Source organism: Achroia grisella, unplaced genomic scaffold, assembly GCF_030625045.1.
Source record: "Achroia grisella isolate CSIRO2021 unplaced genomic scaffold, CSIRO_AGI_Agris_v1 utg821, whole genome shotgun sequence".
NCBI classification, from domain to species: domain Eukaryota; kingdom Metazoa; phylum Arthropoda; class Insecta; order Lepidoptera; family Pyralidae; genus Achroia; species Achroia grisella.
Window position 1 is genome coordinate 2,458,158 of NW_026713035.1, and position 16,188 is coordinate 2,474,345.

The 16,188-nt window shown below is 31.3% G+C and overlaps 1 protein-coding gene across 1 annotated transcript; it reads left to right on the forward strand.

The window, feature by feature from the left end:
• Nucleotides 1-451: 451 nt before the first annotated feature.
• LOC131852000 (mambaquaretin-9-like) lies at nucleotides 452-2,301 on the forward strand. Its single transcript, XM_059202566.1, has 2 exons — nucleotides 452-548; nucleotides 2,078-2,301. Exons 1-2 carry the CDS (start codon nucleotides 452-454, stop codon nucleotides 2,299-2,301), a joined length of 321 nt encoding a protein of 106 aa, XP_059058549.1.
• Nucleotides 2,302-16,188: the final 13,887 nt, after the last annotated feature.

Genomic DNA, 16,188 nt, shown 5'->3' on the forward strand with positions numbered 1-16,188 from the left:
CAAAAGTAACTATAATTCTAGTAGGACAAAGTGTGATAAGCGTGATAATATGACTAAATTTATTCTTAAATATCTATGTTTAATGTTACTATAATATACACATAGGTACATTATAAAATTAACTCCCAACAGAAGTATTTTGGTGCTGATACAATATTGGAACCTTCTAGAAAAGAACATATTTTTTCCTAAAAGGTCGGGAACCAACACACCTATAATTCTTAAAGTGCTGCTTATCGGCGGTAATCACTTACCATCACTAAGTGTATGCGCTACAAAAGAAACAAAACTGGCTATTTTTCATGCAAGTTAAGGAATAATGCAGTAATCTTGGTGTTATCTAAAATTCATGGAGACGTGAGCAATAAAATCGTTATACCAATATTACTATTGATTGTTTCTGATTGCAGTTGCCTTTTGTTTATGAGATATTGAAGAATCTAATTCCACAATGAGCATATGTGTACAGATTTTATTATTTGTGTTCGTAATAACAAACGCAGTGTTCATACCATTCAGACAATTACATGATTATGCTAAAGATGGACGTATGTAAAATTATATCTACTTATATTTTATTGTAATATAATCATAGTACTATTCTTTTTCATATATTCATAGGATAAATGAATATATGGTATATATTCATTCATTTATTTATTTATTTAGCCATTTTAAAGTGGTTACATTTATATTATATAATTATAAACTAAATACCATTCACATTAACATTAACATTAAAAATTATTTTCAGTATGCTATGTACCAAATAAACAATTTTCTTTCTTTTCTTTTCTTTCATGTAATATTACATAGCAATAGTTAGCTATAGTGTTTATACTATACACATATCTATTACTGAAACATAGTCGTATCTATTTTGTAGGTAATGCAAGGAAATTGAGCTGATGAGATGAAACAATTTGGGCGTTTGTTATATATGTAGGTACATATATTACAATAACAGTATTGAAAATAGTGAATAACTTGGCACGTTTAGTTAATATTACACTTTATCTTAGTCGCATAAAATAGAAATTAGATCCTTTTAGAGCACATTTTGATCTCTCATAAAATGCGGTTACTTCAGGGCTTTAGTTGTCCATCAAAATTTTAAGTCTATTTGTATCCGTTTGACGTAAATAAGGAATATATAATTAGAATTAACTGTATTTATGAAACATTTCTTGTTTCTTCGTACTAATATAATTTATAGATACTGACTAAAATATCAAGTAGGCTGGAGCCAAAACCTTGCCAATTTTAATATAATTCATTGGTATGACGTAACAGGTTTGATATATGCAAAAAAGAACGGTATTTAACTAGATAGCTATGATAGTATGGCTATGCACTATACTACAATATAATGGTTATTTTATAAATTGCTTGAATAATATTTAAATTTCTTTGGAATTTTACTTTATCATCATCACTGCTGAACAAGGCGTACCACTGGGCATTATCAATAATGTTTATTTTAACTAAATAATTTAAAGTAAGAAATGACTAAAGTATCGTATTCGTCAATAAATTCCATTTAGTATATTGGTGCCTGTGTTTTTGTATTATCCATATTCGTATAAAAACGTAATTAATTTTTCTAATACCTATATTAATACAAGGAGATTTCATGAATTCCATTGCTTGTATGATAAACTGCTACACAAGCAAGACCATGAATTATACTTTATATTAAGTATTTTTGTGTATATAACCCTGGACAATACACACAGCGCCATCTAGTGCCTAGCTAAGCTAGAGCTTGTTATGCTTACTGGACACATACTAGATACTCATTTTTTGTAAATACATACATAATATAACACCCAGACCAATACAAACAATCATACTTATACTATGTATCCAAATATAAATATATACATATATAAATAAACATGTATACAAATGTTTGCACCGTGCAAGGAATCGAGCCCGCGACCATTGGAACTAAGACGGTGTGCAAAACCATTAGACCACTGAAACCACTAATATATATGTACATATTTCAAATACCTGTACTTTATTACTACACAGGACGTGAACCTCATACATCACACTACTAATTGAATTTCAGGTCCAGTGGACGGCCCTTTCCCCTCTAATTTAATGAACATACCGTACTACTGCTACCAGGCGCCTTCGAAGGGTCCTTGTGACCGAGTGTTCTTCGTTTGGTTCTACGATGTTGTTAGGAGAGAGTGTATGCCGATGTTCTATTCGGGTTGCGGCGGCAACGAAAACAGATTTACGACCAAAGCCGATTGTCAGAATCATTGTGATCGCAAACGTAGAATATAAATTCATTAAGTGTTTCAATTTGTTACGATTTTAATAGTTCTTTTTGTATAATACACATTAGTTATTTTGTTTTAGATTAAATACGTAATATTATTAATATTACGTATTTAATCTATACGTACCAATTGGCACCTAACTGACAAGTATACAAGATTGATCTCCTATCCAAAATTGATTACAATAGATATTACTTCTTAACCGTTCAATAAAGGAAGTAGGTTCTTAATTGGACAGTAGTTTTTATGTTACCACAGATTTTTTTTGTACTAAAACTATTTTGATTATTTTTTTTATTTGTAAGCTTGTGATTCTTATTCGGTCTCACGTAAATTTGATTAAAATTTGTCGAGAAATTTTTGAGTTAGGTATATTGAATTATGTTAATGTTTCATTACATAACATAAACAAAATAACAAAAAAAATCAATTGTTTCTTTCTCGCTGAATATTTACTAAGTGATAGAAGTGAAATACTGTTTATTTCTTTAAAAAGCAATTAGATTATAATAACATTGTTGGGATGACCTAATAAGCATGGCAATGCCTGTGACACTAAAGTAACTTTACAGTTTCTTTTGGTGCAGAAATTAACGAATACTACAGCAAAAAGATGGATAGAATATACTTTATTTGAAACATACAGCGATGAAAAGGCATAACAATATATTAAAGAACACATGTATAGTTACAATAAGACGGTTCTCTACAAAAGAGTTATTTTTTCTGATAATAAATAATAATGCTGATCTTTTTTTTGGAATGGCGTAAATTCAACAAGGCAAAGAACCTAGTGACGTATTATAAAATACGATCACGACTTATGGTTAGTATGAAGGGCTACGAGAACATATCATGTGTGTACCCAACCAGAACTTGGTAGTATCAAGAAATCACGACGATCTCGACGTGTTAGCGTACTGACCTGTTATTTGATTACTAGTTTTTACCCGCGATTTTGTCCGTAATGAAACATTTTTTTATAAATATAAACAAATATCTAAAAATAAGTATGTGGCATAAGTTAGTACTTATTACAGTAGCTATGTGGGAGTGAAAGTCCCATCACAATCGGTTCAATCGTTTCAGAGATTAGCAAGATCGAACAGACAGTCCAACAATTTTTTTTTAAATTCATAATTCGTTGTGTACTTACATCAATTATGAATTCTATAAAAAATATGAATTTTAAAAATGTTGTGTGTACTTTCATATGCATTTAGTGAAAAGCTGTTACATTAATTATATGTCAGATACATTAATTTTATAGAATTGTATCGACATATATTTTGTGTCTGTATATGCATTAGTGAGAAGACTTAAAGTAAGAAGTGTTTTACATTCTTCATGTAGTATATATAGGTAAAGGTGAATTTCAAATCCTATCAAATGTTAACCATCTAGACTTTTAATAAACAGATGATACTTTTTACTGGCGCTTGATCCTACGGCGCCGCTTTAGTGAAATATTAACTCATATTACGCGCTGTGATGTCGATGTAAGAGTTCTTAAAATTGGTGTAGATTTTAAGTTCATTAATTACAAACAAAAATTATAATATTTCTTATTTTTTTGCAATATTGACTTTCCATAAAGATTAAACGATGATGAAGTTAGATACAATAATCGTTAGAATTGTACCTAACTTGAATAGTATAATTAAGGTCTTACTCCATTTGTTATCAAAGTTATCGGTACATTTATTTACTATATATACTTACACAGACTTGTTCTGCAACGATTCCCTCTGTAAATTACTCCGTGATGCTGATTTCCCGAAGCGTGTTCAGTGAAGAAATTGGACACGCTTCAGTGAGTTTGATGTAGTGTACTCATTACCTATGTGCAGCCATTTTAAAAGATATTTTTACAGTATCAATAGGAGAAGTATATGTTATTTAATTTGAAAATGAAAATCTTGTAAACTAACGTTTTAAAGAAATTTCGTATTTTGTTGATGTTTGAATTATTTATAAAAAATACTATAGGACATAGTAATAAACTCATAATATATTAAAAACATTCAGTCCAGAAGTCGATCACTAGTGAATAAAGGCAGAAACTCTTATATATAGATATAGTAAAATATATGAAATAAAGTAAAAATTTACAGTGGGTATTTTCCATGTCTTAACTAATATTTACGTAAATGTCATTCGAATATTCGTTTTTCTCGTAGGTCTGTCTATCCCTCCGTCTTTCCGGTTCAGTTGTAATCCATTTTTCAAGCACTTGTAGGTATTCGACAGAGCTGAAATTTTGCAAAATCCGATGATAGTGCAATGTTATTATTACAATGAGTTACTCACAAAAAGGAGAGGAAGTAATAGGAACTCTATTAGAAACGGAATCGAATAAACTTGTAAGAAATTTGGAGACAAAGCAGTTTCATCTATTTGGGTCCCATTTGTTTAGATAATTGATTCGCTAGTTAATATCATTTATACAATTTTACGTAATACGTATCAAATATTGTTAATTAAAATAATTATTCTATTATAACATGTTAAAATGTATTTGTCCATTATTTGCAGTGTATAGTGTAGAAGTATCCTTACTTTTTATTCTGGTCAATCAATAAAGAATTTCGTGCTAAAAATATGATGTTAATTATTTGCGAGTTACTTATCCTACAGTTGAAGAAAAACTATATCATTGTTCTGAACTAGCGACAATTTATTTTTTGGGTTACTTTCGTTTTAAAGGTAAAGAAAAGATAAAGATATCAGTCTAATAATAATGTAGGTATACCGTTAGCGCCAGGTATGTAGTGGACAAAGAGATCAGAGTGCCGAAGGCTACTTAATATTTTCTCCCAAACTTTCTTAATCCACTTCCATAATTCGTGTCACGTCAGTTTCCGGATATAGTTCATCCTCCAGCTATACTCAATGTGAATAACTATCTGATCATGAAAGGCCACTTTAATTTTAGTTTATAAGATCCCTGCCAAATTTCATTTCCGTGCCAAAATCTTATCTCGTATATTTTATACATTAATGTACGAATTTACTGTTACTACGAACAAATGAAAACGGCTTTTGAAAATACGAAACTAGGACGTAAGGAATTGTACCATAAAAGGTTTATTTGGCTAGCTATGGTCTGTATTGTATATATCATTCTATTGAAAACCGTCGACACAGTCCCTATTTGTGTAGTGGTAACTGGAATATAAATAGAAACGAAAATACACCACTACATCCCACTCAGGATTATCCACAAATGTCTGCCGTATTTTATCCAGGTATTATACGCGTATCACAATTTCAAATCACCTCTTACACGACGCCATCTTGTCATATTTCGCGTTGTGATAGTGGTTTGTGTATCTAGTGTAAAAGAAAATTCATGCCCATTCTTGTATTTATCTAAACTTGTATGTTTCAGTAAGGGAATACCTTATAGATTGCAGTAAATAACATTTAAATAAATAATTGTTTTTCGCTAATACGCGAAGATATTTAGAATTCATTGGGTTTTTGAAGCGAACTAATCATAAAAGATAATATATTACATAAATAGGTTTCAAGGGTCAAACGAATTTACCCATTGTACTTGTCTTTAGTCTTCGAATATTGCAAGTAATAAAATAAAGTCTGTTTAAGCTAAAATAAATGTCTAAAATTTTATCCAATTTTTCTTTAGCAAGAAAGGCGTGGGAGAAAATTTTACATTAGAATTCCTTCGTTGTTTCTCACTATTGATTAGTATGGTTAAGGGTCGCACACATTTTTCTCAAGTCGTTGACGCTATGCTCGGCATTTAATATGATACTGATTATTAAAATCCTTCACGGAATATGTAGGGACGATCAAATCAAATCGGTTGTCTTCATGTTATTTATATTTTTATGATTTTCGAACTCAATAAAATATTTAGTTGTAAATTTATTGTACATAATTAAATTAATCTACCCTTCCCTTAACCAATACTTCTATCTCCCAGGTTATCTGTAAGAGATTACTTTGAGCGATAACGCCGCCTTCTGTTTGCATATTTTTATATTTTGTTCTTTTTTGTAATTATATGTTTATTTTTATCCACTATAAAGAGTTTTATTATTATTCTTATTATAAGTACTATATGAAAATGTTTCAATATGCAGTGGCATATTTATGCCACTGGAGGATCTCTCCCAGTCAATGTTTGATCTTGAGATAAAGACTAATAGACAAATTATGAATTACGCTTTTATTTGTATATATTTGTATAAATATAGGTGAAATGCAAGTCATTAAATAGTAGTCTCCCTTCTTTATCTTTAATACTACTTCATCCTACTACTACTTGTTACTGATTATTTAATATATTTTATTCCAATCGTGAAGCTCGCCAATAGTACTACTATCTTCTTTTGATTGTATCTACTTTTGTCTAAAATAAAGAATACAATAATATTGTACAGAGCTTGTTACTATTTAGATTACTTCCTGATTTGTCATTACGGTATTGTTTCGGAACTGAAATACAGTTTCAAAGCAAGCAAACTACTCGGTATTGTCAAATCAGGAAGTATAATTGAATTATAGGCATTCGGCACACAAGTTCATTCATTTGTATAGAATAGATACAGAATTTCTGTACCGAAACAATACAGTACGAACAAATTAGGAACTAACACAGAAAGGATTTATGTTTCTTCTCTGGATACACACAATACAACAAGAGAAACCCGACAAAATACACACAAAAAATACAGGCGAATTCGAGAATATGCTCCGTTTCGAACACAGTAGAAAAACATAATGCTAAAAATGAAATTTTGATAAAATGTCGCACGTACAATAAAAAAAAAACATTGTAAACGTTTTATTCACGAGTGTTACCGTGTCTGGATCTGGATTGTATCTGGATGTTTATATTGTATTTGGATATTCATGTCTTGTCTGGTGTAGTAACCAAATCTAACTTGCAATTATTTTTTTCTTTATTTAATTGGAATGACAATAGCTTACGGCGCACCCGATGGCATGTGGTAACCGTAGCCTATGTACCTATTTTAAGTAAATAGGCTACGGTTACTACTATACTACGGACATCCCATACCACAGGACTAAGACGCCATGCCTCATATCCTGTATTTTGACCACCGCATCACGCGAAACATTAACGAAAACAGCTTACGAAGCAAGCTTGCTAGCTGCAGTATGTGAGACTGGGATACCGAACAGATGACTTTTTACAAAGTCGACCTTGAATTACTTCTTTTGTTACCTAGTGATTTATGCACACATCCATAAATAATTACTAACAACATTAAAATCGCTTTGGTCCGGTGCGAGACCTAAGTAAATGAATCACACGGCGGGCCGTCAACCGTCCCTTGTTACAATATATAACAAAGGGCGAATATATTTTGCCTTCATTTGAATATCACACTGCGGCTAAATTAACATACGAACGAACGACAAATTTGAGTCCACAAACCGTCATTATCATACAAAAATGGGATACACATTAATTCCTACGATCTTAAGTAGGTAGTTAGTTTTCGGCTGTATAATATTAGCCTAATTACCATTACACTAGCACATGAAATAGTGCTTTGTTCACACTTGTTTTGGTTTGTTAGTTGATGCGTTAACATTTGTAGTTTATAACTGACTCCAAAGTTTTATACATCGCTAATATACAAAGTTGATTCGTACAATACTTTAACTAATCAATATCGATATCTGCAAGATAAATGGGAATAACTTGATTTTTACTAGTTCATAAAAGATAATATTTCATCTTTAATGGAAACTAACTAAACGCATTGTTCTTCAGATTTAGGTAGAAATAATACTGCGATAAGACGATAAGATAAATCAACGGTGTGATTTCTCTAAGTTCCAAACATTCAAATTCATCCAGATTTTGCATAAAAGTGTAACAAATATCTATGTATCTTAACGAATTTTCACGTTTATAGCGTTAGCCGGATAATTAAGGATTCTATTTATTTTATCTAGTTTATTAAAAAATTTGGAGGGATCACATCACGTGTCTTGAATACTAGCAACAAAGTATCAACAATTAAGCCAGACCTGTTACATCAGGCGTGCCTCAGCGAAACTTTTACAACAAGCGATGAAGGACGCACGAAAACCCTGCATCACGATTTACCGTCCTTTTAATGAATCCGCGCTTACTAGGGCGCTGACTCTGCGGTTAGGGTTTCCAGATGTCAGCGATGTGATAGGACGTGTTTTAAACAGTTTTAAATTTGCTTCTCGTATCAGACGTGTGGGATGTTAATTTCATTCTGAATGTAATTTTAGTACGGTATCTCAACCAAATAGCCTTGTAATCGTTACTTTATAATTTTTACAAAATTGATGTAAACGGTTTTAAGATAACACATTTATTAGACACTTATTTTTCTGTTATGACATTGTTTATTCTAACAAAATATTTCTTTATGTATTATACTATTATATATAAAGTCGAAGAAATGTTTTTAAAACGTAAATTTTAATTATTGAAAATATTTTCTGACAGAATTAACTTCATCAAAACATTTAATGTTAAAAAATATGCAAAGTCCAACACTCTTTTGACGTAAAACAGCAAAAGTGTTAAAGTCAGGAATTTTTATTGTCCTTTGACCCTTTTTCGTGTCCCTTTAATTATAAAAACAATTTTGTGAGTTAGTTATCTCACACTAGAAAGATAATTGCGCACAATGTTTACAATTTATAATAAACGTGTCGACATCTTAGTAGAAAAATATTTTAATGTATTTTTTTCTTAATACTGTATAATAATCAAGCTTGATATTTATTTTGTTAATAGTCATTGTTGTATTTCAATATGGAAGATCTATCTGGCTACACGCTTTTTGCGTGAATGTGTGTAAAAAGTATTCTGTGACTATTCGTCTTTTGTTGAATTTGCTTTCCAAATGAATGACAAAATAAAAAAAAGTTGTCTATAAGAATAGAATATACTATCGGTAATATAGCGGTTTGCTAAACCGCTAGACCACCGAGCCCGTCAATATGTCTACTTATTACATTCTTATGTTATATGAATGTAACAAGTAATAATAGATTTTCAGATATACAATCTGAATTGACATAGATGTATCACGCATATTTCTAAACTTAAAATTTTGGACTCTATAATTTCATTCCTAACGTTGGTGCAACCTAGCTGTGACCTATATTTCTGCTCATTAACGTATGACCACGATGCGCCGGACACCACAATGCGAAGGTTTACTTATTCAGTGCTCGGAGGAAGTTTTTTCGGTGTAAAGTGAGGTCTTGGTGATGCACACCACTGAACTACTTCCGTATTCAGCGAGAGAACCCGCGGGAATAATTCATTCGGATTTAACGAGATTTCCGAACTCTTTTGTAGTGTCTGATAATGGAGTTTGTTCGTATTTAAATATTTACCAATGCATGTAGGAACGCAGAAAGTTTGTTTTGACTATATTTGTACGTCTGATATGATCTTATTTTAGATATAAGTAAATTCCAGAGGTGAACATTCGTTTTGACAAGTCATTAGATATTTGTACGTCTTTGATTTTTTATGGGTGATATTGGAATTTTAGATAATATACGCTGGTGGTATATCATTCTGTACATGGTTGCTGTCTATACATATATAGACAGATGTGGACATCGTCCATGGTGCTCTATACATATATAGACAGGTGGACCGTCAGCTTTCTTGCTATTCCACTTAACCACATAAAAATAACTTGGTGACTTGGGGACTTAATTTGTTTTTTACATCGAAGCAAATTCGGTTGCTAAGATTGAAATAAAAAAACTAAATTCTTTGTTTGATTTGCAGACTATACTGTGTAATATAATCCTTTTTGATATCGGTTGAAAATAGATGATCAATACCGTTACCACGGCAGTCTGGAAGGTAGTATTAAGTGGGCTTAATCGACTGTTGACATTATTATATAGGTTGAAAATTAAAGCGTAGGCAACATTTTCGCAAGCGTATTCTAAATAATTCGTATCATGGAAGTGGGATGAACCTACCGCCTTCTTTGATTAATTAGATTTATTAACAGTGTTTACCATCCCGTGGGAGATAACTGAGAATTGAAGCTTAAATGTTTAGCGTGAAATAGTAGTGGGTATAAAAGACTAAATATAAACTATTTTACTTTATTGAATGAATAAAAAGCAACATAAAAAAAGGAAACAACAGATCACTTTAAAATGCAAAATAAATGGAAACTGTTTTTATGGTAGGTATTGTAAAATAATTTTAATTTGTGAAATAATTGATACGAGAATGAATTCTCTCAAATTGAACCTGAAATTTACGATTTCTAGATAAGTTTTGGAACTACATGTTATATCTAACTTAATAGACTGGAGTTTCAATTGCTTTATTATTATCAAAACACCGTGAACAAGTACAACTTGAACAGACCAAGTTGCTGTACAATTAGCACCCATTCAAGGACAAATTCCACGGCAATGACGCTCCTACTTACGTTTTTTAGTGGGTAAGAATCCCACACACGCCCTCGTCACTCCCTAACGTCGTAACTGTCTTAGTACTCACTTTTATCAAGTCATATACCCATTTCTATCAAATTTATATTCCAAACCCGTCTAACGCCAAACACCCTGCAGAGGCCAGTTATATTGTTAATATAAATCTTATGTTAATGGTGCTCAAGTAGTACACAAGAACATTTTGAATGTCGTACATCTGTTGCCCAAAAGAAATAAAGGCTGTCTTATAGCAAATACTTTATGGCCACTTTACCCGTTAAGGGATGGCATTCTTCACCTACTTTATACGACATTGGGATATAGGGAAGAACGTTACCCCTATCTTACATGGAGGTCGACGCCATATGACAGCGCTCTAGATTTTACGATAAAATTGTTACTTGGTATTTCTTATTTGATTTGATATGTTATTAATTTGATATAGTGTGGCGAAGTTAATAAGTATAGAAAACAGATATATAGAAATAATTTATGAGTATGGAGGAAATAAAAGGTAATAGACCAAATGTACTACTACGATACTACAAAGAATAAAAGGAAGATTATATACTAGTGATAGTAATAACCAACTTTAGATTCTACGGACGATTTATGGTTGATAATGTGATCATATATCTACCTGCACTAATGGCACCAGTGTAGGACGATAAGTAAATGAGGTCAGGTCATTCTGCCCATTGTGACGAATCTATCATTAATTAACCATGAGATGGTGAAAGTCAAACTGAAATGATACATTGCTACTGATTATTACCAGTAACTATGGTAATAATCAGTTTTAAACAATCGTTCTCCCTATTCCATTTTCTGTAGTTTTTATATAATATCAAAAACCTATAGGTTTGCTTAATGATAAATTGCAAGTCTATAAGGATAATAATATTAGAAAAGAAAATGATCTTAAAGTTGAAACGCAACGGTTTCTTTTGTAGTGTGGTTTTTACGAGCCGTACTTCAATTTTCAGCCAATTAACAGTTGAATAGTTCAGTTTGTATCGAGGAAAATATCAAGTAGTCTTGATAAGTCTATATTTAATTAGAAGATTTATAAATAAGATCTGGGCGTCTTGATTCTTGATGTATACTGTACTGGCTAATCAGAAATTTATTTTTTACTCTAAATTTATAGTTCTTTTATTGTACATTTTGTTTAGACTTTAATGTCTTGAGAATAATTCCTAATAGATATATCCGTATTCCAATCTTTTTCTGAATTTTCTATTTACTTATATTTGTACGTATGAAATTACAGCAATTCTGTATCACCTATCGCCTTCAGAAGGTAATCCATCGTGGTCATTTCGACGTACTAGTATATAGAGGTGGTTATTGTTATTCTGGTTATTCAATATGTCCACATTACATCGGATTAGAGATAGCTAGTGTTATAAGGCATATAGCAAACCCTAACCTAGTACCGGAAACTTGATATCTTCGTCTATATAAACGGCACTGTTATATTACAAAATATAATGATGTTACTGCCATTTCTTAAGAGGTCACACGCCTTCGAACTCAATAATTTAAGGCAATAAGCTTCTTGGTAGCAGAAAAATATTTATAAAAGACACTACAAAAACTATCGCCACTATAGACACTTTAGCATAAACTGGATCGAGATACAAAGATGTGGGATTGTTTTAAAGCATACTCTTTATTTTTTTTATGTTCACAATTTATAAACAATATAGGTTTTATAATAACAACAAAATGTGTTATTATCAAACCTATATTGTATATAAATTGTACATACTTTATAGGATCTTTCTTTGTCATGTTTTTTATACTACACTTTTTTATAATTGTATAGATAAATACTCTAAAGCTTAATGAAAATTACATCAAATTGTTTGTTTGCCGCAGTGGTAAACGTTATCACGCCACTATAAAAGGCTTTGGACGCAAGCTCGCAAAAAGTAACAAGAGAAAAGGACAAAGATTTATTGTGAGCAATGTCCACAAAAACCGGACTCTGTCTTCTTTTGAAGACACATTCCATTGAAGCTTCTAATATAGCTGCTATGTCTTCTAATATAGGCGTAATTAACAATTGATGCGAATTGATTTTAAATATTTTAGTATTAGGCATGCTCTTGCTGACTGATAATTAAATTACTTCTAAATTATATTATTATTATTAAAATGGGAATCTAAATTAGAAATTATTTTGATATCATTATGTTTAGATTAATTAATTTATTTTGCGAATTTAATACCTGTGCAATAAAAACATTTGTAATGTCATACATGATTGTAGCTACTTGGATTCGTTGTATAATTTCTTTATCAACTCCCGATGCAAAAAGATATGTGTTATAAATTTGTCGTGTTTGTGTATCTGTGTATCTTTCTGTGGTATCATAGATCTTAAACAGAGCGACCGTGTTTGTTGCGTTTTTTATAATTGACGTGATAGAGATGTTTCTTAGCTACAATATATTGGAATTTATTTTTTATTTGGATATTACATAAAAACAATTATAATTATATTTATGTTTGAAAAAATATATAATATTATCAATAATAGTATTGTAACGGTAGAGTCAGATTTACTCCATAAAGTACTATAGGAAGCTGTCTGCTACATACAAACATATTTCTGTACTGTACAGTAGTACAGTTACTAAGTTGTCTAGGCCACAAACTATGCAAAAAGAAACTAAACAATGAACGTCTGGTGCCACAATCGAGGACACTGCATTTGTTATACACAAAGACACCCCATCTCAACGCGACGAAGGTAGTCAAATAATAATAATTGCTTTGTTTGTTACAGGTAATGACGCATGAAAATTCTCCATCCATCTGATTTATATAGTACGTATGCATGTTTAATTTCCGGTTAAAACCTACGTATGAAATATGTGTTGTTGGTTTCTAACGAGAAAAACGTTTTGTTTCCTTACAAATAAACGTAAATTATGGTATTAAAAGAAGAATACATTTCTGTAAATTTCATCGCGGAGCAAAATACATATAGAAGTTCCTTAAGAGCCATTATGGACTCATACCCCAGAGTTTATGGTGCTGGCCATCTTTATAGTTGCTCTTAACAGATGAGTCATAAATCAAGGCGTCAGCTTCCAATATGAAATTATAATATGAATAGAATATGTGACGATAAAATCCGCATTACAGTCGTACAATACAATATAAACGGCTCGGAACCTTGGTCTCTAACAATTTAGAACTTACTTTACTTCTGATGTACGAAGAATAGAACCTCGACAGTTTGTTCTTCGTATAGTAAAACAATATATATTCTTAGGTATGATTGTATTGGTCTGGGTGTTTTCTATGTGTATTATGTACTAATGTAATACTTATTACAGAAGCTCTGCGTAGCTTGGGACTAGATGATAATTTGTATACCATCTAGTCCCAAGCTACGCAGCTAACGCTAAGTATATCTTCTGGTATAATATGGTATAACTACATATTGCCTAAGAATTCAACATGTCAGAAGACGAATCTGTAAAGAAGACTATATGTCGCAGAGTCTTGTACAAAATAAACGGAACCATATTGGTCATATAAACGTAAAGATATTGCGGTACTTAATGTGAATTGTGGTTTATCATATTATTGCTCGTCATTCTATTACATATTTCAGCAAATATATATACGAAAGGAATGGAAATCTAACTAGATTCCGCTCAACGTCATTTGCCTAAGTCTATTTTACTGCGTTGTGTTGCGGCATCTCTCTTAGTTTTAGAACCAAGATCGGCTTTATGGTCCTCTGTGATATGAGTCCATATAAAGTTTAGTTTCATATCCGTAAGGCCTGGGGCCCTGTAACGACGCGATAAGTTTCTCGTCAAGCTATATTATGTATATTGTTATAGAATATAAAGACCTCCATAAGCTTATTTCCTTTGCACGTTTCGACCATTCCATAAGATAAATGTTTTGAGAAAAGAATGGAGAAGTGATTATTTTCAATCAACCAAGTGCACATAAGTCCAATAAAATGTACTATTATTTTATTACATGATATTATTTTATTACAAAGTGCTATTACTGATAAATCTATTGTCACAACATCATTTGTTGTGCTGTTCTCAACGACTGCAATTACATTGTTGTGATAAGGTAGGCAAGTTTTTACATACAATTGCACCCAACTATACTTCCATATATACCAATATGCTATTACTATAACCACAAGGTTCTATGTAAATAAAAAGAAGGGTATTATTAAAGAAAAAATTGGAAGCACAATGTGCTTCTAAAATATATGAAAAGAGAGCATAATTATTTTTCGCCATGTCTCTGTTGCTAAAATGAGATTTTTTAATGTTACTTGTATGGCAAATAGGCAAGTGATACCATCGCCTATATACATGAATATTACGTGACATCTACCTCTATACCCTGTAATTTCACTGTCATATATCGTACATCAGTTGTACAAATAAATCATGAAATTTAAATCACCATTGTTTTTACTGATTCACTACTTTTACTAGCATATCAAAAATGACAATACAATGTTTCTGACTACAAAGACTGTGAATGCAGTCTGTTAAGTCTCTGTAATCGTCGTCCTTCAGGCTTTTTCCCGATTGTGGTATTCACTGGTGGTTGGGAAGTAAATTTGTATAGATAAGGATAAATAAATGTATGTAATATTGAAATGAATTTCAAAAGAATGGTATGGAACGTGACAAAGTAAATATATTGCAATATCGTTTTACCTTCGTCCAATTTTACACGGATATTAATTTTTTTTTTACATAAGTGTTGTATGGTATATATATATATATGGCTATACGAAACGTAGGAATGTTTTGGTAACATGGAAATGAAATATCTACATATAACACGTGTGTATCAGCCGTGTCTATTTGTGGTATGTATGTATGTAACAGTAAAGAAACACCAAATGCTCGGTTTCCAACAAATTTTCTCTTCCCACAAATTAATCAATCTATTCGTACAAGCTTGGTTACGACTACTTTTTGCTTGGTTTTTATTAAGCACACCATTTATCTAGTAAATAAGTCTTGTATAAACATTTTCCCTCTCAAAAAATACGGTACCTGGTCATCAATCAGTGACTAAATGTCAAACCCATATAGAAAAGGCTTTACGCTGTAATTGGCAACCGAATACACTTATTCAGCGTTCATAAAATTGATTTACATATCGTTTACCTCATAAAAACTACTGTACGGTTTTTTAATAGGTATATATTTTTCTTCTACAGATATTTTTTTCTATTTTATTTCATCACCTTTATATTGCATAAATATGACTTATGGTACAAAATTATAGGACGAATCTGAATATTTCAGACAGTTTTATTGGTTCTGTTATTTTTGGAATTTATCCGATACAAAAATACAAATATTTGATCTTTGTAATATATATATATATTATGCCTCTCTTGAGCATTGTTCTG

Coding starts and splice junctions, on each gene's coding strand:
- LOC131852000 (XM_059202566.1), top strand. CDS start 452: ATGAGCATATGTGTACAGATTTTATTATTTGTGTTCGTAATAACAAAC. Junction 549..2,077: donor TGATTATGCTAAAGATGGAC/GTATGTAAAATT, acceptor ATTGAATTTCAG/GTCCAGTGGACGGCCCTTTC.